The sequence below is a fragment of the Salvia splendens genome, chromosome 4 (genome assembly GCF_004379255.2).
Source record: "Salvia splendens isolate huo1 chromosome 4, SspV2, whole genome shotgun sequence".
Lineage (NCBI taxonomy): Eukaryota > Viridiplantae > Streptophyta > Magnoliopsida > Lamiales > Lamiaceae > Salvia > Salvia splendens.
Genome location: NC_056035.1, coordinates 5,838,019 through 5,861,554, shown reverse-complemented (window position 1 = coordinate 5,861,554; position 23,536 = coordinate 5,838,019). Strand labels below are relative to the sequence as shown.

Sequence of the window (23,536 nt, the reverse complement as noted above, 5' to 3'; positions counted from 1 at the left end):
ATCTTTTGAATTATTCGGTCCCTCACATTTGAAATCGGTTCACATTTGGTCCATTTTGGACGGTTCCATCAAATTTTTGACGGTTTTAATTATCGGGTCACAAATCCATCACTAATCCGTCACTAACTGGGAGAAACTGATCCGTCACTAATCCGTCACTAATCCGCCGCCCAAAACCCGCCTCCGCCGGAGCTCTTCTTCTATTGGTTGTGGAGATCAATGTGCTTCTTTATCTTCTTCACATTACTCTCTTCTTCAACTATTTCGCCTTCATTTACCTCGAATTCAACTTCGTTTCTTGAATTCTCCAAATGGGATTCTTCAATTTCATCAATTTCTTGCATTTTCTTGGCTGGAGGAGGTGTCGCCGTCGTCGAGGGAGAAGAGAGACCAGATAGTGTTTCTCCCTCTAACATCGCAAGATTTCCTCTGGAGCTCGAAGAATTGGCTCAAAGCTTCGTTCTTGGACGCCGAGAATGACTTTGTGCGGCAGAGCTCGGGGAAAAAGGAAGTCTTCGAGGGCTTCTGAGGCGGGAAGAAGTTGCTGCTGGTGGCGGCGGGTTTCGCGGCGGAGGAGGAGGAGGAGGAGGAGAAGAGGGCTTTGATGGCGGCGGAGGCGGAGGGGGTGTTGGCGGAGGAGTTGCCGTCGAGAGTGGTGAGGCGCTCGCAGAGGCAGATGGGGCAGAAGCCGGTGAAGTTCTCGGCGGGGTGGCGGTCGCAGCTGAAGGAGGATCGCGGTGGCTGCGACGGCGGTGGCGGCGGCGTTGTTGGGTCTACGGAACTTGGCTGATTCATAACCGTTGGAAGCATGTGTCCCCGCCAATTAACAACATTGCGCTCCGCAATGTGAAGCTTTCTTCATCGGTGACTCTATGTGTGTGAGTGTGAGAGAGATAAATTAAGGAGATAGGAATTAAAGGAGACGAAGGGAAGAAGAAATGTTTTTTACTTCTCCTTCTTTTTAATGTAAATAATGGGATTAGTGACGGATTAGTGACGGATTAGTGACGAATTTGTGATGGATTAGTGACGGATTAGTGACGAATTTGTTTCTCTCAGTTAGTGACGGATTAGTGACGGATTTGTGACCCGGTAATTAAAACCGTCAAAAATTTGACGGAACCATCCAAAATGGACCAAATGTGATCCGATTTCAAATGTGAGGGACCGAATAATTCAAAAGATAATGTTTTGGACCAAAATAAAAAAACGCAATATGTTAAGAACCAAATTGAGACTTTAGTCTTTATTTTATTACTGGTACTATTTTGGAATAGTAATTCGAAGAAGATCATATGATTTCTTGGAGCTGTCAAAATCATCATATTGTATTGGATACACTGGCTTGAAATAGTTTTGGGCATAACGAGACGGTCCGAAAATTGATTGGGCCTAATATTTTTTCAACCCACTTTGAAAACTAAATTATTGTATGGTAGTAGTACGTTTATTCAGCCTAACAACTCCAAATTCAAGTTCAAATTACTAAAATATTGAAAGAGAAAGAGACACAATTCGTCCTTTGATAATATTTGGTTACAAAAAGAGGTGTATTTACATCATTACATGTGGTCCAAGTAAGATAACAATAGATCGATGGTGTGCTCGATTACACAACCAATAACTTTACTTCAATACTTGTCACATGAAATGTACTAAACTTTATATTCATTATGGGGGACCAACAAAGATAGATGGAAGACGAAAGAGTATTTTAATTATGAATTTATGACAATTAATATATATTTCTCTCTTAAAAAGTTTTAGCAACCAGTTTTGCGTACAGTAATCATATAATTCGGTAGGTCGATAATAAAGTTCTTATTACATCGGGGAAAAAACTGAATTATATGATTACTACACATGTACGGAATTATATGATTACTAAACATATACGCAAGCTTTCGAGGTACAAGCTCTAACCAGGTCCTGGCACGCCATGAGGATGTTGTCCATGTCTAACAATGAGCGAACATGAACAAGTCCCAGTAGGCCTATGCCGAAGCCGGTGTAATTCTGCCTCCCGTAGGACCAACACTTCGTCCAAAGCATGGTCTCCTCGTCGATGTAGTTCTGCCTCCATGGGGCGTATTCTTCATTGACCTCCACAACAGGCAACTTCTTGGCTTTCGCCTTCACCGTTTTCTTTCTTGACTAGGTGACGAGGTGAGGCTCCATGTCGTCGAGGCCGTACGAATCCGTGGTGAAATCGGATCATACTGGTTGTTTGGATCTCAGTTAGACTCCATGGAACCCGGTGTATAGAATGGTCGGAATTCGTCAGGTTCATGACGCGATCACCTGGCACCACCGCGGCACCGCCGCCAAACATCGGCATACCATCGGGACTATTCGGATTTGGGAAACCGTCGGATTCATCCTACTAATGAGAGAGAAATTGAGATGGGGGAAGAGATTGGAGTGAAATGTGTGAGAATGAAGGTAAAAAAAATGGTGCCCGACCTTAAGACCGCAGACTATGTATCGAGTGTGTTATCGTCCGCCCACCTAATAAATAAGCCAAGTTCGACTATATATATTGTGATTTATGTTTAGAATTACTAAATGCCCCTTTCCTGCCATGGGCATAGGATGTAGATCACATACCCCTATATTTTTTTTCGTTTGATCACAAGTGTACCGAACTTGCCTTCAGCGGAATTCGATTAATCCTGCTCGACCGGATTTGTGGATTAAAGCCGACAGTCTCCCAGGGGGTGGCGGAGTTTGAATCTGTGACCTCAAGGTTACCACAACTCTGTGCTGCGAACTGCGTTATGACCCGTTGGTACCTCTATTTTAATTATACTTGCATATCAATTTATTTTAACAAAAATAAATCAAATAAAGACTTAAAATTGAGGTAAAAAGAAATGTGCATCCACCTTGATCTTTTCCCTAAAACATTATTTTAAGATTAGGTTACGTTAATGAAATTGTCAACTGGATAGTAACTTACTGTAATACTCCACTATTATTATTGTGGGCTAAACTTGGGCTGGAGTATACTACTAGTTGTTATAATTCGAAAAAATAAACAAAATATATTTGCACGTTATTACACAAATCTTGACCCATCACATAATATTTATGATAAGTTTGTAACATTTAATTAACATACAATGACAATACATGAAAATCTATCAATAAAATGAAACAAAAAGAAATAATATTGATAAATGCCGTATTTTGTGCGTTAAAAATATGAAGAGTTGATTTTTATGCACTAATAAAAGAATCCACATATAATTTTTAAAATGTACTGATGTCTAGATGTAAATATGTAAAATTCAGTCTGATATTCTTATTGATACAGGTCCAAGCTTTGACGAAACATGCGTATATAGAATCAATATTCACATCTGAAAATGATACCAGTGATTATCTTCATTTGTTGATTGCTTTTGGCCAAAAAATATTCGTGCATTGGTATTGAATTTCCAACTTGCAGCGACCGAATAAAAAAATAAACTAAAATAGCATGCAGTACTTCCTCAGCTTCATTAAATTATAGACAAATTAATAAATAAATAACTAATTCAAGATTGTCTCAACTATCACATACCTCTTCACTCTCATTTAAAATACATGGACAAAACATAGATAAAAAATTAATTAGATGATACTATCTTTTTGTCCAATATTGTTTTGTCTATGTATTTTAATCTACGCGTAATTCATCCCAAAAAAAAATGTGTTGATTGCAAGAATCTCACTCATACTTTATTTTTCAAAATTTAAAAAGTGTGGCTAAGAATAAAATTGTATCCCTCTTTTATTATTTATTTGACAATTTGCCTCTAAAATTATGTACATTGCCATTTGTTTCTCATAACTTTGAATATATTTGTATTTTGACTGGTGACTCCAATTTCCATCCTTTCCAAATTTGATGCCAAGTACTAATATTTTCAATATTGTATTTTAGATCAATAAATATATTAGTCCAATCTTCTATATCTAATTAGCAGTAGATCACAAAATATGTTGCAATAAGGAAAGTTCGTCTTCAGTTACAGTCAAACTCGTCTTGTACACGTGACGTGATGTCAAAAATTTCACCCCCAATGCCGCGTTTATGACAGCTTGACTTTCTTCCTCTCTCTCCTCTTTAAATACTCTGTAACAGAACAAGTCAATCCAATTCCATTTATTAGCTGTAACTCGAAACGCAACTTGACCACTACAACAAGATATCGCGATGGAGCAATTCCTGAACGCGAAGATCGTCCGCCTGAAGAGCAGCCACGACAAGTACCTCACCGCCGACGAAGACGAGGAGTCCGTCGTCCAAGGCCGCGACGGATCCTCCCGAGCCTCCAAATGGGCCGTCGAGAATTCCGACGGCATCATCCGCCTCAAGAGCTGCTACGGCAAGTACCTCACCGCCTCGAATCAGCCCTTCCTCCTCGGCATGACGGGCCGGAAGGTGCTGCAGACCAACCCCGCCCGCCTCGACAGCTCCGTCGAGTGGGACCCCGTGCGGGATAAGGGCGCCGCCATCAAGCTCAAGACGCGCTACGGCCACTTCCTGAGGGCCAACGGCGGCCTCCCGCCCTGGAGGAACTCCGTCACTCATGACATCCCCCACAGGACCGCCACCAAGGACTGGATCCTCTGGGAGGTCGATGTCGTCGATATCGTCGTCGCCAACTCGCCCGCGGCCAAACCGCCGCCGCCGCTTGTGGTGGAGGAGAAGGATTCTTCTTACTCGCCGGCTGCCAGTTATTCTTCCAGGCCGGCTAGCTTTTCGTTTTCCAGACAGCAGGTAATTAATTAAATTAGTATTTTCTACTCATTTTTATATGTTTAATATTTCAATGTTTGGTGGAATATTGTTTGGATTTGCATGAAAAGAAATGCTAGAATATTCTGAAGTTGCAGCATCTATGCATAGGAGTATTTTTAAATTAAGACGCAAGTTGATTGAATATTCAAATCATGCATATATGCTTTTCCAGATTTGAATTACTAATATACTTTAAGTTTCTAAGTGATCGCAATCTATGTTGAAAATAAAGATGCAGAAATGGTATTTTACTATTTGAAGAAGCCAGAATAATCTGTAGATTAGTTGATAATTTATATGCATTCAAACAATTATTCAGCCTGTATTAAAATGGACGCTGAGTGTGTAAGTTTTGTGCAGTCGCGTGATACTGAGCATAGCTCGCCTCCGAAGGGCAATGACGGAAGGCTAATATACTTCCACATTGCTGATGAAAACGGGAGAGTAGACGAAGGTTTTGAAGAACTCAGCATTACATTCAAGGGCACTGGAGTGGATGAATTAACCCAGAGGATGGAAGAGGAGCTGGGAATCGAGCGTATTAGTATATGTGCGAAAAGCCCCTTGAATGGGGACCTTTTCCCTCTTCGTTTGCAGCTTCCCCCCAACAACGCGACTATGCACGTCATTGTGGTTCCACAATCATCATAAGGTACTACTATTACGTTCCAAATTAATCCCATCTGCAACTTGTAGTATTATTTATGATTATGATTGTATGTCAACGAGTAGCTCGCCGGTTTTCTGCCTTGTGATAATCTAACAGTCTTTGGTGATGTTGGAGCAATTGGAAATCGTTCGCTGATTTCTGCAAGCACTGCGTGCGTGTTTCTGTACATCCTACGTCAGCCTTCTTTCTCCACATGCTTGCGAAGAAAACTCAGATGCAGAAGGCATTATCTCTCTCTATATATATATGTGCAACAAGTATCATGTGTCTGATTAGCAGCTTATAGTTTTCTCTTATTCTTTATTCTTTGGCCCCCTTTTTGGAATGATTTTGTAGAGAATCAGTATATTATGGTCTGAACCAGTGCAATTATGGCTAGTGAATATAATCAAATAAACATGGTGTGGGATTGATTGTTTATGAATATTGTTCGCTTATGAATCTTATGATACAGTAATTAATAAAATGTGAAGTAATGAAAACATTACCAGAAATCCATGCAAGAACATGAGCCATTGCTGAAGCGATGGAAACGAAGGCGATCTCTGATGATAATCTCCACATTCATAACTCTGGAGATCAATTTGATAAAATTGTGGCAGTCGTTGCACATGCGCAGATTCTTGAATACACGTATAGGCGCCGCCCCCCTGGCTTCGAGTTCAGCAGTGCGAAAGCTATCGCCAGCTTCTCGCTGTGCAGTCTCAGAGAATCCCCCTTCCCGTCTCGATCCTCATCGACCAAAGGCGCTTGCGACAAGTCATGAACATATCCTGCCATCTTCACCCTCTCTTCAATCCACTTCAAGAACTGGTAAATCTCTCTACTACGTGGATGCGTCGTGTCTCCTGCGAAAAACTCGTGAGCGACACCATCCACTTCGACTGAGCTACACCCGGGTTCTTTATTAACAGCCTTATCCATCATTAGTTTCCTGATCAATCCCACTTCATCCCGTTGATTAGCGGATGCAAACACCCTCGAAAGAAGAACATAGGCTCCGCTGCTTTCGCCCCCATCGCCTTCCATCAGGCACTTTGCCATTTCTTGGCTCAGATCGATCCCTTCGCCTTGCTTGCAGCTAGCGTCGAGAAGGCTCCTCCATATCAAATCATCCGGCTTCACAGGCATGCTCGACACAATGTCAAGCGCAAATGAGCCACTCATCCCTTAAAAGGGCTCTTAAGGGGGAGGGTTATCCACACTTATATAGAAGAGATAGGATCATCACCAAGCCGATGTGGGACAAGATATTAGAATTTTAACACGCCCCCTCACGTGTGGGCCGGAATGACACATCGGACTTCCATCACGTGGGTAGGCAAGAGAAGAGATAAAGAGATATAATCCGTCGATATTAGAATTTTAACACGCCCCCTCACGTGTGGGCCGGAATGACACATCGGACTTCCATCACGTGGGTAGGCAAGAGAAGAGATAAAGAGATATAATCCATCATACGCCCCCTCACGTGTGGGCCGGAATGACACATCGGACTTCCATCACGTGGGTAGGCAAGAGAAGAGATAAAGAGATATAATCCGTCGATATTAGAATTTTAACACGCCCCCTCACGTGTGGGCCGGAATGACACATCGGACTTCCATCACGTGGGTAGGCAAGAGAAGAGATAAAGAGATATAATCCGTCGATATTAGAATTTTAACACGCCCCCTCACGTGTGGGCCGGAATGACACATCGGACTTCCATCACGTGGGTAGGCAAGAGAAGAGATAAAGAGATATAATCCATCATCGACGGCCTCTTAAGGGGGAGGGTTATCCACACTTATATAGAAGAGATAGGATCATCACCAAGCCGATGTGGGGGGAGGGTTATCCACACTTATATAGAAGAGATAGGATCATCACCAAGCCGATGTGGGACACGCCCCCTCACGTGTGGGCCGGAATGACGCATCGGACTTTCATCACGTGGGTAGGCAAGAGAAGAGATAAAGAGATATAATCCATCATCGACTTGGGCCCGCTCTGATACCATATTAGAAATGGGCCACTCATCCCTTAAAAGGCCTCTTAAGGGGGAGGGTTATCCACACTTATATAGAAGAGATAGGATCATCACCAAGCCGATGTGGGACAAGATATTAGAATTTTAACAGGTCGATCAGGCAGCCGTAGTGCTGCAAGACCGGCTCCACATTGTACTCATTCGCCATCAAATCGAAGTATCTATGCCCTTCGTTAACCAAGCCTCTGTGATTGCAGGCGCTCAATACACCGACGAAGGTGATGGAGTTAGGCCGGAGATTGTCTTCGTTGATCATTCGATCAAAGTGCTCAAACACTCTCTCTGCTTCACCATGCGCTGCAAGCCCTAAAATTGCAGCATTCCACGAATTCACATCACGTCTACGCATCGATTCAAGTACTTGAAGAGCCATTCTCATCGAGCCACATTTGTAGTACATCTCTAACAAAGAATTATTCACTAACACATCAAAACTGGGCTCGATCACACACTTTTTCAATACATAAGCGTGCAGCCACATCCCCATAGATAAGGTCCCCAAACCGGTGCAGGCATCGATCACGCTTTGCACCGTGTACCCGTCCGGCTCAAACGACGCCATCATCTTCGCAAACATTCTCAACGCTTCATCGAAATCTCCCGCCAGCATAAGCTCGTCGATGATCGCATTCCACGACACCAAGCTTCTGCTGGGCATTCTATCGAACACTTTGCTCGCATCCTCCTGGAGGCCGCACGAGGCGTAGAAATGGATCAAACTGTTGGTCACGTACACATCGGATGCGAAGCAGCGTTTCAGAGCTTGCGCGTGAGCTTGTTTCCCCTCGTGCAAATCGAATAAAAAGTCGCAAGCTTTGAGCACGAACGGGAACGTGTGCTTATCAGGAAGCAAGCTCTCTCGTTCAAGGAGTTGTTGAAAGACGGAAAAGGCTCGCTTTTTTGTGGAGCTTGCTGTGGGCGTAAGCTCTAATTAGAGTGTTGTAGACGAAGGTGTTAGGGTTCGGAATGTTCTGGAAGAGTTTCAGTGTGTAGATTAGATCTTGCAAGCCGGAAAAGTGAAGCAGCCTGCTGTAGAGATAGACGGTTTGGGGACTATGGTGAGGAGGCGGAGAGGTGCGGAGGATTTTCGCGTGTATTTGTTTGAGGTGAGGGAGGGAAACGGTGTCGGATTGAGTTAAAATGTGGAGGACTCGGTGGTGATGGTGGTGGCGTGGGGCGGTGGAGAACTCAGCCGCTGGCGTGGTTGCTAAAACCATATCCATAGCTTCAACTTCATTTCCCGCGAATTGGTGCTTATTCCAACGACATTTAACTACCATACTTCGGAATATTTGTAGGCCCAAACTGTTTGGGCTAAAAGTAGAAAAATTGCCTATTCTTATAGGCCAAATAACGACCCAATTGCTAAATTTAGAAAATTTCGATTACAACCTCCGTCACAAAAGTAGTCGTTTTTTTTTCATTTCTGATCTTTCTATGGAAACTAGTCCACACTAGTATTTATGATAAAAAATTTTCTCTAATGTGATGGGTTCTATTTCTTGATAAATATGTCAAGCAGCTTTTCATTTCTATCATCTCTTACTATATTAGTAATTTATATTAAAATTTATGATAGTGTCATGACTCGTGATCATTAGGAATTAAGCTATATCCGAGTGAAATGAGAAGTTATAAAATCAAATTTCCTTCCAAAGTGATAACAAGTTGCAGTGCCAAGTACAAATATGTGTCTCTTACCAAAAAAAAACATGTGGACATACATAAATATAATAGTGACGAACGAAATCAAACAAGTTAGTTGAGAGGTACACGATCACAAATCACAACACAATTATGAAAGATAGGATGTTTCAACTTTGAATGCAATCATCAAAGACAGGATATTTCTATTGCGTGAGGAGGCCCCGCCCCCCACAATTATAACTAAGCAATTGGATCATCTAGTCCACCACCTCCCACATTAAATTAAGCCCATTAATTAACTCCTAAAATGGGCCCTATTTAATCCAATCACCTCAATGCCCACACGTACATACGACAAATACTTACGGCGTCGTTTAGCCACCTACCGACGCCACCAATTTGGTCATATTATGGGAAGGAATTTCCAAGATTGGATGCAAGAAACATGATTTGTGATTGAATAAACATGATTTTCAGAGTTTCCCATTGTTTTAAAATAATGAGGTAACTACAATATTCTTGCATACTCCTTGGAACATAAATAACGGATGAAGAAGAAGGCACATGACTTGGCATGCAGGCACCGCGGGCGTGCCGTTTAATTTGTGATTGAATGTTGCACACGCACAAAGGTAGATTGAAATGTTATTAATTCTATGGACATATATGCATACTCATTCATTGTATTAGTATTTTATGTTAAGTAATTATTGAAATTATCTTAATTATTATTTGATAATTACACTCCTGTATGTATACATATATTATAAATATAATTATTCTCATCGTCCAAGTGAATTGAAATATTTTTCTTCAGATGTATAAAAGTTGTGTTAATGAGTTAAATGAAAAGAAAAATAATATTAATTTGAATGCTAACAACTAAATAAGGATCATAAACGGAGTGTTAGCATTCTAGTAAATATAATTGTTCTCATCGTCTAAGTTAATTGAAATATTTTTCTTCAGATGTAAGAAAGTTGTGTTATACGACAAATAATATTCCAATCCTACTGGAATGCTAACACTCCCTTTAACCACAACTAAATAATAACCATTAGATCATGAAATGAATGTACATGATGAACACAATCCCCGAGTATAAACACGATGAAAAAAAAGGTCAATTAGGAGTATTAATGTCAACTATCAACTCATTACTAGTAATAAGTACACTATTTTCTTTCTCTCAAAATATATTTCAAAACTTTGAATTTATATAATCATATCGATTTAAACTATTTTGCCACACAAACATATAGTATCAAATTATCTTTGAAAGATAAAATTTGATAACATTTTCATAAATTTTCATATACTTTTTTATAATTAGTCGAATAGTAACACGCCGATCATACTATGTCAATGTAATACATGCACAATGTGCAGTATTAAATTGTATCGACATACTTATGTAACTATTTTTATATTTTCAATATACTATATTAATATACGATCTTTTACCTTAAATTTGATAAGTGTTATTATCCTTTTGATATTAATGATAAAAAATAAATTACACACGACAATATTAAAGATCATTATATTTATATCACTAAAATTATATAATACTCCCTCTGTTCTATAGTAATGAGAGCATTTCTTTTCGGCATGAAGATTAAGAAAGTAGAGAGATGAAGAGAGAATAAAGTAAGAGAGGGTAAAGTGAGTGAGAAGAACTGTGTTGACTTTTACTAAAAAGGGAAATGACTCAACTACTATGGAACGTACCAAAATGGCAAAATGACTCTACTACTATGGAACAGATGGAATAGTATATACTAGTAATTAGCTTTGATTGTCCAGGGCCTTTGTCCTAACGGCAAGGAGCTTAGACATTAATGTATGAGGTGTCGAGTTCAAGTCCTTTCTACAGTATATGAGTTTATTTGTAATTTTCTCCTTCGTATAGGAGTTAAATTTAAAAAAATAATAATAATTAGCTTTGATTACTACTCAATCATATTATAAATAACATGCAATTTTATTAATTGCACACTAGTTAATTGTGTCACACTCGCACGCCTTAAGTTCTCAATTAATTACTATTAAATGGAGATCACCACCTTTTCTACAAATTTTTTATATAAATTACTGCCAAAGCCCTAAAAACACGCCCCGTTATTTACTAAAGAAGAAATTATTAACAATGAAGACCCAAGAAATATAATTAGACAGATAAAGAAATGACAGATAAAACATGCTTCTAGATTTCATCAAATTTTTATACAGTATAAAAACATTCGGAAAACAAAGACATGGGAAGAGATCATAGAAGAATATTACTACATAAAATATTGTGTAGATATTAGAGATATTTTATCCCTAGCTATTTTATCTAGTTATTCTTTCATACACCGTATCCGTATGTAATTACTCTATTCATTCACTATATCTATATATATGAAATAGTAATAAAATATTGAACACACTCTTGATCATCACGCCTGCAGTCGAGAATCCAGATCATCGCTTTCTTTGATTTTGTGGGTGAGTATCTCCTCGTCGCCTGTCACAAACCGTTAATAAATATCGCTACTTTCGCGTACCTTAGCGCATCACCCGCCATTCCGCTAGCCTGCGCATCTAGAACCCTATAAAAATCCTTCTTTATCAACATTTGATTTTGATAAGCTTTTTTGCAGAAGAGAAAGGGATAAAGGCGAAACCTTTCTTTCTTTCGCATCGGAAATGGGGGTCGATTATTACAATATTCTCAAGGTTTCGAGGAATGCGGCTGAAGAGGATTTGAAGAAATCGTACAGGAAATTGGCGATGAAATGGCATCCGGATAAGAATGCGGTCAACACTGAGGCAGCGGAGGCCAAATTCAAGCAGATTAGCGAGGCGTACGATGTGCTGAGCGATCCACAGAAGCGGCAGATCTACGATGTCTACGGTGAGGAAGGCCTCAAATCCAGTGTCCACCCGCCGCCGCCGAGTAGTGGCGACAGAGGGGGGAGGGGGTTTGAGTTCAGCCCTAGGGATGAGGAGGAAATTTTTGAATTTTTTTGGGGGTCCGATGCTGAAAAAGGGAAGAGCGGCGGCGGAAGGGTTAAGAAAGCTGCGGCGATGGAGAGTAAGCTGCCGTGCACCTTGGAGGAGCTGTATAAGGGCTCGAGAAGGAAGATGCAGATAGCAAGAGTCGTGCTTGATGAGTCTGGGTTGGTACATTTTGCCACTTCAACATTCTGTCATCTTTCAGTTTGTGTGTGTGTGTGTGTGTGATTTCATATGAATTTATATAATTTGATCTTAGATTTTGTTTTAGAGCTGAGGAAGGTGTTCATTACGGGAATTGAGTGGTTTTCTGAATTAGTCTCGTCTTTCATGAACTTTCCTCCTTCTTACCTGTTGATTAGTAGCTTCAAAATTTGGAAAGAATCTAATTCAGTCTTTTTGGTTAGATATTTGACCTATAATTTTCAGAAATTATCTTTGTTTGGTGTTGTGTGGCTGCAGAATGCGTACACGGTTGCACCTCATGTTTTTGGAATACAATCAATTGAGAGATGAATAGGTTGTTGGTGGTTATTAGTTACGTACGTGGAAGAAAATTCGAGTGTTTGTGTAATTGTATTTTACTTGAATCCTTTTGTTCTTTAGCTTAAAAAGAACAGTTCCAGAGGGTTTAAATCACATCCATTTATGATGCCTTAAGTTAATATGAGGTGTTTTATTCTGTTGATGCAGAATTGATACTGTCTGCTTTTATTTCTTTTATGGATGCATAATATTCTTTCTACAGAGTCAAAAGTTTTGGTGGTTGTCTGTGAGTTGTTGATTGAAACTTTGGAGAAGTTTCCGTATTAGCATATCTGGAAATAGCCGGAGAAATGCAAAGTAGAATTTTCTGGTTCGTGCAAGTATGCGAGTAAGAACTTTTGGAGAGAGTGATTATTACATCATGAACTGAGATTTATATGTGGATATTTGTTTCACTCATTTCTCTTTCATGTTTCTAACTTCTGATGTCTTTGTTATACTATTATCTATCTATTTTCACATTGATTGATTCGTGGTGCATGCAATCGGAATACTTTGGAAGCTTTAGTTTCTGTTTCATGTGCAATTGTGCATGAATGCACTCTTTATATTGATTTCATGTCCCTCATTTCAAAATTTAGGTGTGGCTTATGCATGAGTAGTTCCCCGTTGAAACTATGATTAGTAACAGAGCATAACTAGTTTGCAAGTTTATGGAGGAATATTTGCCCCTCTTCTATTTTTAGCATTAATTTAAGCTTTGTAGTTGTAGCTTTTGTTGGCAGTAGATACAGGTTTTACAACTATAATTTTTTAAATTGTTTCCAATTTTTCCCAATGCCCTGTTTCAACAAACATTTGTTACTTCTTTTTATGTTCTTTAACTATTATTCGTTCGAAAGATAAATTAAACGTTGAGCGCGTGAGCTTCATGAGTGGGATTGCAGTAAGATGTTTTCAAATTACAAACTTTCATGCTTGAGATTGCACCTTATATTGGTTGGTTTGGTTGCTATTTGATGCTTATTTCAAAGTGTAATGATGTGCAGTTTTATTATTGCAGTAAACCTGTGACTGTTGAAGAGGTTTTGGCTATAAACATCAAGCCTGGTTGGAAGAAGGGTACAAAGATCACTTTTCCTGAGAAAGGGAACCACGAAGCTGGTGCCACCCCCGGTGACCTCATCTTTGTCATAGATGAGAAGCCACATCCAGTTTTCAAGAGAAACGGAAATGATCTAATCATCAATCATAAGATCTCCTTAGTAGATGCTCTCACATGCAAGACTCTCAACATAAAAACCTTGGATGGAAGGGATCTACCTCTCAAAGTATCGAATGTCATCAAACCGGGACATGAAATGTTGATTGAAAACGAAGGGATGCCAATATCCAAAGAACCTAGCAAGAATGGCAAGCTGAGGATAAAATTTGATATCAAATTCCCTTCAAGGCTCACTGCAGAACAGAAATCGGATTTGAGAAGGATTTTGGGCAAGGCGAACGCGTAAGTTTAGTAATATAACTCTAGTTACACTTAACCTATCGAGACTAGATAATCTACTGTGCATAGTAGGAGAAATATCCACTTCAGTTTCTTATTTATCTTCGATATTTTGAAGTAGTTACCAGTTACATATTAGCACAGCTATCTCTGCTGTAAAAAACTATCTGCAATGAGAAATCTGTATCATATAATAATTCCTCTTAAATGGAAAGCTCTTTCTTCATAGTTTTACATCTCTCACAGCTGTTCGTACTGAAGATTGTGAGCCAAGATTATTGCGGTAATAAATATACTAGAATCTCTCTCAATAGCCATAAAGGCAAAGGTATTGATGCTCATTATATCTGTTAGAAATTTAGAATCTGTGTTTCTCAATCTTGTTTTGGAGATCATCTTTCTTTGTCCCCACCACCTTATCCACTTGTTTTCCTTTCTTTATCAGTATGAAAGTCGGCATTGCTTGAACCCCGTATTCCTCAGCCACATCCTGTTCACATTGTTTGTGTCGGATGATCAGGACATTTTTCTTAAGGTAGTTTGATTGGTAAGAAAGAAAGAAAGAAACAGCAAGTGAAACGCATACATCTAACTCATCAACGTCGATTTTGATGAAATCGACTTCTGTATATTTCTCGGCGAACTCATTGATCGCCGGAAGAATCTGCTTACACGGCCCACACCACGTGGCTGTGAAGTCAACGACGATCTACAAGAAACATAAACTTATTAGAAGAGTGAAGAATGATTATGTGAATACATCCCTACATATATACCAGTTTTGAAGTCTGCTTCGCTGCTTCAAAATGGAGTTTCCACTTAGCCGAGGAGTGGAATGCGATGACCTGGCCCTTCTTGGCTGGCTGAGGCTGCATCGGTGGCGGCATTTGGTAGATTTGTTTTGGCGAGGCTTGGCCGTCATAAGCTGTTGAAACATTGGCTCCCATCTTGATGAAGATTTTCTTGAATCTGGCTAGTTATAAGAGGTTAAGGAGTGAAATTACTATGTTTGTGAATTGGTGCAATGCTCTATTTATAGACTTTGACACAGCAATGGTTTCTAGTTTTTTTATTACAGTCATTGCCGAATATGTTCTTGTTGGGACCGTGAGCCATTTCCACCGCTGATGCTAATTGCGGCAAGATTTTATGCATTAATAAAAACCAATATAAAAAACCATACTGTTTCTTGTAGCATGCTTCTTCATCACAATATTCCTTGCCTCAAAACATATTTTTCTCATCTAGAATTTTACAGTGAAGTATAGCCTTGAGTTGAGTGATGATGGTTTTTGTTGAGTGCAGATTTTAAAGTGAAAAAAGAATAATTTTAGTGGAGAAGTTGATTCTGCATTTGTTTCTTTTTTGCTTTAGTTTTCGTCTCATTCTTCACATGACCATCCACAAATGCAACAAGTAACCTCCGATGATGAGACCCAAGCATCTTATTGGCCAACATGCATTAACCAATATGGAGTGGAACTCTATTCTCTTCAGGGTTACTTGTTGGTTCGGTTTCGTCCCACTTTAAAATGATCAATTATGTCGAAAAATCGTTATTGCCAGTAAATTAAATGATATCGTTGATTCATAAATAAAACGGTGTTGTATGATGTGAAAATATTATCAATATATTACACGCTAAACTACTATGTTTTTTTTAGAAATAATTGAGAATATATCCACTTTTTATGGCTTTTTTCAGTTAACTTTTAAAGTTGCAGAATTTATCATATTTAATCAAATTTGACAATTTTGGGTAGTTTGCTCTTCTCCGATAAATATTGTAATTCAAATGATAATTTCTCGTTGCTATATTAATGCAACTGCTGCTTTTATAATTTGTGATTCCATGCAATAGACGCACGTTCTTTTACTAATTGTTTGCTTCCTTCTTTCTAACTTTATATGATTCGTATATATCTTGAAATTCCCTATTTGAGGTGTGTGTATTTGTCAACTGAATTTGTAGTTATATAATTTAAAGTGCGTATATTTATTAGGCATAACATATATTACTATTTGATAGAAAAAAGTTGAGAACGTATGGCATACTATAATATAATAGACCTAAATGAATTGATGATTTTATCTAGTTAGAAATATCAATTTGAAATAGTACTCTTAGGAGCATTCACAATGAAAAAGCTCTCCCATAGAGCCCTCTCATTCCACTTCATTTCCATATCATCATTATTTTATTTTAATTTTTTAGCACTTCTACACTTAATTTGTTATCAAATTAAATAAATTTAAATGCAAAAAATATTAACACTCCAATCTTCATTGAATTGCAATATTGAAAAATAGAATACAATGAGATGCAAAATAAATAAAAAAAATGATAGAAAGTGTAGGGATGATTGGAAATGATGGGAAGTGGATGTATATATAGAGAAATTAAATAAAAAAATTGAAAAAAATAAAATAAAATAAAATAAAATTGAGAGGGCCGATGATCGGCCATTCCTCCACAATGGAGGGCCGATCAAGGGGCCCTTCTCATCGGCATAGGCCGATACAACAGCCTTTTTGGAGAGAGAGGAGGGAGCCGACGGACGGCCCTTCCGCCGCAGTGGTGGGGCGATGGAGGCCGATGGGGAAGGCTCCTCCATCGGCCCTCCATTGTGAATGCTCTAAACAGCCGTAGCACTGTTGGTGTTGATATGATTTTCGCCACAAAAAAGGGGCGACTCTTAGTAAAGGTAAAAGGTTTGTGTCCCCCATTAACATTAACTAGATAGTGGTATTAGTTTTGATCATTCTTAAATTTGTCACTAATGACACCTCTTAACTGTGATTGTCAATTTATGATCGTTCTTAAAGCATCTACCAAGTAAATTGCACTAAGATTGCATCATGATTTATAAAGTATGCTTATTTTATAGCTGTGGATAAGTAGGGAATAAAAAACAATCTTGATTTGATTATGATCTTGATTTGATTATGAAATACAGTAAGAAGTTACAATTTTAAGTATCAATGACCACAAAAATATCACAGTCTTACCATTTCAGAGGAGATCACAAATGTTTTTGGCAAAGTTGTACCTGTAGTTGATAAGTTCTCTCTTAGATGTTCATAACAATAGTTTAGAATATCCTAACAAAACTGTAAATCATAAGCTCCCTACATTAAGAGGTGAGGACGTTTGGACCAACCCCATTTCAGACGTTATCCGCCCTAGCCAAAACAGGGGAAAAAAGAAGATAATTTGCCCATATATAATATTAATACTTTTTTTTGGGTGGGGGGACTTCTGGACCTAAGGTGGTCACAATTCTGGCCACGCTGAGGGCCGGCCTAGCTTGAAGACGGACAGTACAGCAATAATCATAGTAGCGATCCATACCTTTACCAATTCAGCATATGCTGGTATGCGGTATGCCCTTGATGAGATGCTCTCCATGACCGTTGCATATCCTCTGCAGCCACCACAACAATTTTTAGTTCTTACACAGTTGCTCCTGAGATTCCATCTGCCTGAAGTTTTGAGGAGTTACCTGCTCAGTCTGCATATGGAGTCCTAATGTGCTTTCCACCTCTGATGCTTTCTGAATAAATTGAGCAGATTAGATATTAATGTCAAATAAAACCAACCAGAATGTGTTTTCAAGAATTTAAAGATAATCAGAACTTGACAAACTTCTCCAGCAATTCATCTTTATAAATGCCATCGTCATTATAATTCTGCGGCTTCCTCCTGCAAGATACAAGGATTCATAATTGTTAGTGATGAAGGAAGATATTGCAAGGAATAGACAGAGGTCTAGTTTATTTCATAGATTGCATAAAGAGAGAGTTTTATTAAACACATATGGATATAACTATTTATTGGAGAAACAGTACACAATCAGCTTAGTCTAGCAACCAACTACAAAGTTGAATTACAAGATCTCAACCAATATCACGATATATGGGCAGCACAATACAACATTTTTTTCTTTTAAGTTGGAGGAGGGAAATGGGGATTGACCTTCATACTGTATAATCCAAAACTAGCATTTGCTGTCAAGTAGGAGAGAATAAGGGACAATTGATACAAACAAACTTGTATTGGTTAAAAAACTCCTAAGAAGAAACCAAAAAACCAATATCGACGACTAAATACACGTTAACGGTCACAAGGCAATCCGCAGCCACCTAAGCAATGACATCCCAGAGATTATACAGTCAATTAATATCAATAAAGTAGGCAATCTCATGAAAAATAAACAAGATGAAACAGGATTCAACAGTAAGGAGCAGTTTAAATTGGAACAAGACAATCTTCCTATAATCCTATTTAAATACACATCTTCCATGGAATTCAACAATCATGATTCCTCAAAAAATAAATACCCTTTTGAGGAACCAGATTACATAATTAACATTTTGACATTTAGAGAAGAACAAGATCTAGAAAGGAAGTCATTCAGATGCAATAATCTTTCGCCTAACTCTTTGTCGCTATCTGGGCTATTCTATTTCATTTTCATGTAACGAAAAAATGTCATATAATCAGCTACATTTCTATATATTGCAAGTGAACTGTGAGTATATATGTTGATCAGTAATAAAGAATATAGCATCTCTCTATGCTAAAGAATAAGGCAGAGTATGAAGAATTAGGCCACTCCCAGGATGAAGACAAGAATACGAACATCAAAAGTTACCAGGCAATAGCAAAGACCAAAGAAGCTTCTAGGTGCAAACTATGAACAAAAGCATTAACTGAAACTAATTACATTTGGAACTTTGGCAATATATAGTAATTAACTTATGGCCTTTCTCTCCAGAGATAATTAAATCAAGATTTGAGCCAAAAGGCTAAGGTAAATAAATGCTCTTCAAAATAATATTTCATCTTTTACTAATCTAGAAATCTTTCAGCAGATACATTTTAACCGAACAAGTAGTTCACACATGGACAATAGTGGCCAATAGAGTTCACAATGAAAAAAATAGGTATACCTCACATGGCACCTCCAAAAATATGTTTGACAAAGAATACATCAAGGTGGGAGAAAGACAAATGTGGAAAGGAACAAGGTAACTTTATTGTGCAGATTAGCGATTCGTAACCAGAACATGGAAAGCCACTTCAATATTGCAGCAAATATGGTAACTATACATCAATATCGCATGGGATGTCGAAAAAGGCCAACAAGATTTTTAAAACCTAGGATGATACATATAACTCTTTTCATTTTGCTCAAACAAATCACTGACTCTGAACAAATTTTGAACGCAAGAAAAGGGCATGCACATAAGTGCCAGATGCTTTTATCACCCTTGTCATTTATATCCCCAACTTAGAAATTAGACCAAACTATCTCTCCCTCTAAGGCTGTAATCCTAGCTTCGAAATTTAGGATACCATGCACCAGCCCCAAGGAACAACAACAGCTTAACCAGACATTTATGTGTCTAAATTAGTTGCAGTCACTTTCTATTTTTCTACTGATTGGCATCACTGACATTTTCCAGCAAAAATCAGGAAGACACTGAGACGTTGCATGCTAAATATAAATTGACGGCACACGTGTCAGAGTATATGAACAATGAGACTTATGGTTTTCATTAAATGCTGGCATCAATTTGTGGAGGGTAGTCTTTGTTCCTGAAGAACTAAGATTTTCGAGTTCTCTTCTTTTGGATCCTGAAGCCTTTCACCCCGAGGTCAGTTATTCTACACACGCGGTTGCATCGGTATAGATAACATTATGGTTGTTTGTGTCACATTCAATATAACTGCACATGCACACTTTTACTATACTAACTATTTTAGATTGTGATACTAATTCTCCCCTGCTATTTTTATTTTTAAGATGGTGATTATGCATGAAAGGTTTTCGAAAGGGGCAAAGTCCCTATGGCAGGTGCTAAAATTTGATCATCAGCAAATATTATCTCCTAGAAAAGCACATCACCTAGCCTGTTTGGTTTATTATGCATAGCTCTGCTACCATGATCTAGAAATGCACCACATTAAGGTTTTGAAGTCTACCTAAAAAACTTTGCTAGAAGGCTTCCACATTATTTCTGATCGAGTCTGTAAGTCAAACAAAGGCATCAAATGTCCAACCAAAATAAGAAGAAACGCAACTTTAAAACTGAAAGCACGATCCAGGTCTAAAATGCTTGCAAATTATAACTTCATCACCCAACAAACTTCAATTTTCCAAGAGTGCAATGGGGCAGGTGTTGAGGGTGAGCTAGAACCATCTTCCTCGCTGCATGACCTAAAAAATTAACATAAAAGGAAGAAGTGATTACAGTATCCACTGATTAAATATTCAGCCAACGTGTGCAAATGGTAAACAATCGAAAGACTTTCAATCTAGTTAGACAGGATTACTGCCATACTATTGGCCAAAGGAGAACCTAAACAGTTATTCAGTTCATAAAAGATTCTACCTCTTGCTCAGACCCTGCGGCTGAGCTTTCCACAGGGCCAATGACACCAACATGAGGAATTATAGAACGATGCAGCAGACCCTGAAAAGAAGTAAAATTTCCCACAGCTGCAGCCACTTGAATAGGAGCTATAATCTGTGGGGTTGTTGTGAAGTAGTCCGAAGCCATAATCTTGTTTAGCTTCTCTCTCAAGCCAGTGTCTAGAAAAACCCCAAGAATAGAGAAAAAATACAGAAGTAAACGCAGGTCCAAACATTTAGAGAAATTCAAGATGCTTTCAACCAAAAAGACATCTCCAGAAAAGCATAAGCAACCAAATCATGCTACATGAACAAGCAAAACTCTACTGCAAGTAAGTTATGGTGGTGCATAATTTTAATTGGTAAAGTACATCCCTTGAACTACAGGCCCTATTGAAAATGACAGTCCACATCCAACAAGTTAAACTTCTCAGAAAGCTGAAGATAGGACTATAAGATGGCAATAAAGCAATCAAGGATAAGAGACTCACACTAAAGTAGGGAAAATCATTTAGTTCCTAGTTAAATCCTAAGACTACTAACCCTTGTAACAAAGCAAGGAACTTAAATGAACAACAAATAGCAAAACTTATTCCAATTATCATAGTCTACTACATAAATATTAACTACTGGTACTATTAAGAAGCGTGTAACTTTCTCATAGCAAAATTTTCCTTAACAGATAAAGGAATATTAAACTCCAGTGTATCAATGCTAATTGCTCTTCTAAAAATAATTAATTAGCTTATCAAAGCAAGGATTTTCACCAAACATATAACCACACAAAAGGCATTAAACATGCTACTATGCCAATAAAGAAAGCACATATCACAACTGAAATGCAAATTTAGAGAGGTAGGGCAAGAATTTTCATACAAGTGACACTAGAATTAGGCTGAATTGGCTGGTTTGAGTTGGAAAGCCACAGATTTGCACGCTCCACACACATTTTCAACGTGTCCTTGTGTGACAGGTGGGAATGCGGTGGCCGCGAGGTGAGAAGACCCCCCAACAGCGCAACCAAATCCAAATCAAAGTCGTTCAAGGGATCGCCAGCAGCGTCATCATCCGTCACGTAATCATACGAGAGGCAGCAGTTCCTCTCATGAGTCCTCCTCATAAAGTTGTCGTGTGCCATCGACAGAGTGCGCACATCAAACATGCTCCCAAAATACACCAATTTGAGCAGATCGGCAACAGCTGAGGAAACAACGCCACTTTCATCACTCTCGGAGCGCTCCACGCTCTTCTCCTGAGCTTTCTTATCTTCTGATTGAGTCTCGGAAACATGGTCACTTTTCTCCAGAGCGATCTGAATTTCCTGATCAACAGCCTGCAGGAGGGGCCGGCGGAACCTCTCTAACTCGTCTATGAGGGGCACGATGAATGACTTGGAACGGAGGGCTTCCTCCTGCTCCTTGTTGAGGGATTTACCGCGAGAGAGGGATTCCTCCATTTGCGATATGCGGTTGAGCTTTTTGCGCAGCGCGCGAATGCGCTTGTTGAGCAGGGTGAGGACGGGGCCGTCGGTAGCGGTTACGGAAGAGTGAGATGATGGAATGGCGGCCATTGTTAGGTTAGGGTATGCGCGAGCGGAGAAAACGAGGAGGAGAGGGATATTGAGAAGCGGTGAATGAGTGAATGATGATGAGAGACAGATTGTATAGGCTAATTGTAAATGAAATACAGTGGATGCTGATGGTGTCACTGTCAATGCAAGTCAATAAAGGACATTTTATTAGCATTTATAACAGCTGCTCTAAAGTGGACCTATCAAATCTGCTCCGATTTATTGCGCCGGCAATTACACTATTCATAAATGAGTATTCCCTCCGCCTGACTGTTATGAAAAATGGATGGAGAAAAATGGATGGAATAAAGTAAGGGAAATAAGGTCATCCGCAACGGGTTATGCGGATGGCCCGAATTTCGTTTCTCTGTGATGAATCGGTGGCGGGACGCGTTGCAGCGTCCTGTCCCGTCCCGTCACCATCTCGCCGGAACGTCCGTCACGCGCTCCCGCGATGTGGCACGCTCCCAGGCCATCGTGACGTCCACTCGCCGGCCCGCGAGTGGGTTTCGTCACGCTAACACAATAATTCATTTTTTAAAAATTTCGAATTAAATAAAAAAAATTAAAAATTCGAAAACGGTAATATTACCATTTTCGACCGTTTTTTTTTACTCTATATATACTCCTATTTCATCCACATTTCACATACAAACACACATCTAAACCTCTCAAATCCTCTCTCTTTCCTCTCCAATTTTCATCTCAAATCATCTCTTTTATTCTTCCCCCAAATTTAATCGATCTAATGGATCCATATAAGCAAATGCGTCGAATAATGGAAGAATCACTTGAAGAAGATCAACGCCGGGAGACAGAGGAAGTCGCCCTGCCCCAAAGACGCTCCCGGACTTACATCGATCGTAACCGGGAGGAAGCCGCCGCAAGGTTAGTCCGCGACTACTTCAGCGATAACCCGGTGTGGGGAGATACCTACTTCCGTCGCCGTTTCCGCATGCAACGACCGCTATTTCTCCACATCGCAAATACATTGGCGGATCGGGAAGAGTTCTTCCAAGAAAGGTTCGACGCCGTCGGCCGTCCCAACCACATGACGTTGCAGAAATGTACTGCAGCAATCCGTCAGCTTGCAACTGGACAAACGGCGGATGTGTTCGACGAATACTTTCACATTGGAGAAAGCACTAGGAGAATGTGCTTGCTCCAATTCTGCAAAGGCGTCCGGGCAGCCTTCACCGACGAATTTCTCCGGAAGCCAAGCACGACAGATTGCCAGTTCCTGCTCCGCCTTCACGAAGAAGTGCACGGATTACCCGGGATGCTTGGCAGCGTCGATTGCATGCACTGGCAATGTAAGAATTGCCCGGTGGCATGGAGGGGGTCGTACACGAGCGGCCACAAAGGCACCCACCACACCGTTATACTCGAGGCCGTCGCCGACTACTGGCTATGGATCTG

At 39.5% G+C, this 23,536-nt stretch overlaps 4 protein-coding genes and 1 pseudogene across 12 annotated transcripts; 2 read left to right on the top strand and 3 right to left on the bottom strand.

Moving 5' to 3' along the window:
* The first annotated feature begins 4,137 nt into the window (after positions 1 to 4,137).
* On the top strand, positions 4,138 to 5,879 carry LOC121799409. 2 transcript variants are annotated; one of them, XM_042198774.1, is made up of 3 exons: positions 4,138 to 4,737; positions 5,150 to 5,441; positions 5,556 to 5,879. In XM_042198774.1, the coding sequence occupies exons 1-2, from the start codon at positions 4,202 to 4,204 to the stop codon at positions 5,199 to 5,201; spliced, it is 588 nt and encodes a 195-aa protein (XP_042054708.1). In that variant the 5' UTR covers positions 4,138 to 4,201; the 3' UTR covers positions 5,202 to 5,441; positions 5,556 to 5,879. The 2 variants fall into 2 exon arrangements, with proteins under 2 accessions (XP_042054708.1, XP_042054709.1); XM_042198775.1 differs by having other exon boundaries at positions 4,139 to 4,784.
* On the bottom strand, positions 5,869 to 8,714 carry LOC121799410 (annotated as a pseudogene).
* Positions 8,715 to 11,829: 3,115 nt separating this feature from the next.
* LOC121798139 (dnaJ homolog subfamily B member 4-like) lies at positions 11,830 to 14,356 on the top strand. Its single transcript, XM_042196996.1, has 2 exons — positions 11,830 to 12,302; positions 13,688 to 14,356. The coding sequence occupies exons 1-2, from the start codon at positions 11,830 to 11,832 to the stop codon at positions 14,133 to 14,135; spliced, it is 921 nt and encodes a 306-aa protein (XP_042052930.1). The 3' UTR covers positions 14,136 to 14,356.
* Positions 14,311 to 15,360, bottom strand: LOC121798140 (thioredoxin H-type-like). Its single transcript, XM_042196997.1, has 3 exons — positions 14,905 to 15,360; positions 14,715 to 14,837; positions 14,311 to 14,618 (listed from the first exon to the last, which is right to left on the bottom strand). Exons 1-3 carry the CDS (start codon positions 15,073 to 15,075, stop codon positions 14,487 to 14,489), a joined length of 426 nt encoding a protein of 141 aa, XP_042052931.1. The 5' UTR covers positions 15,076 to 15,360; the 3' UTR covers positions 14,311 to 14,486.
* A 1,751-nt stretch (positions 15,361 to 17,111) lies between these two features.
* On the bottom strand, positions 17,112 to 22,214 carry LOC121798138. 8 transcript variants are annotated; one of them, XM_042196991.1, is made up of 8 exons: positions 21,424 to 22,214; positions 20,528 to 20,727; positions 20,118 to 20,352; positions 17,766 to 17,831; positions 17,632 to 17,682; positions 17,481 to 17,553; positions 17,262 to 17,311; positions 17,112 to 17,178 (listed from the first exon to the last, which is right to left on the bottom strand). In XM_042196991.1, exons 1-3 carry the CDS (start codon positions 22,115 to 22,117, stop codon positions 20,326 to 20,328), a joined length of 921 nt encoding a protein of 306 aa, XP_042052925.1. In that variant the 5' UTR covers positions 22,118 to 22,214; the 3' UTR covers positions 17,112 to 17,178; positions 17,262 to 17,311; positions 17,481 to 17,553; positions 17,632 to 17,682; positions 17,766 to 17,831; positions 20,118 to 20,325. The 8 variants fall into 8 exon arrangements, with proteins under 8 accessions (XP_042052925.1, XP_042052924.1, XP_042052929.1 ...); XM_042196990.1 differs by having other exon boundaries at positions 17,775 to 17,831; XM_042196995.1 differs by having other exon boundaries at positions 20,217 to 20,352.
* Between the last annotated feature and the right edge of the window lie 1,322 nt (positions 22,215 to 23,536).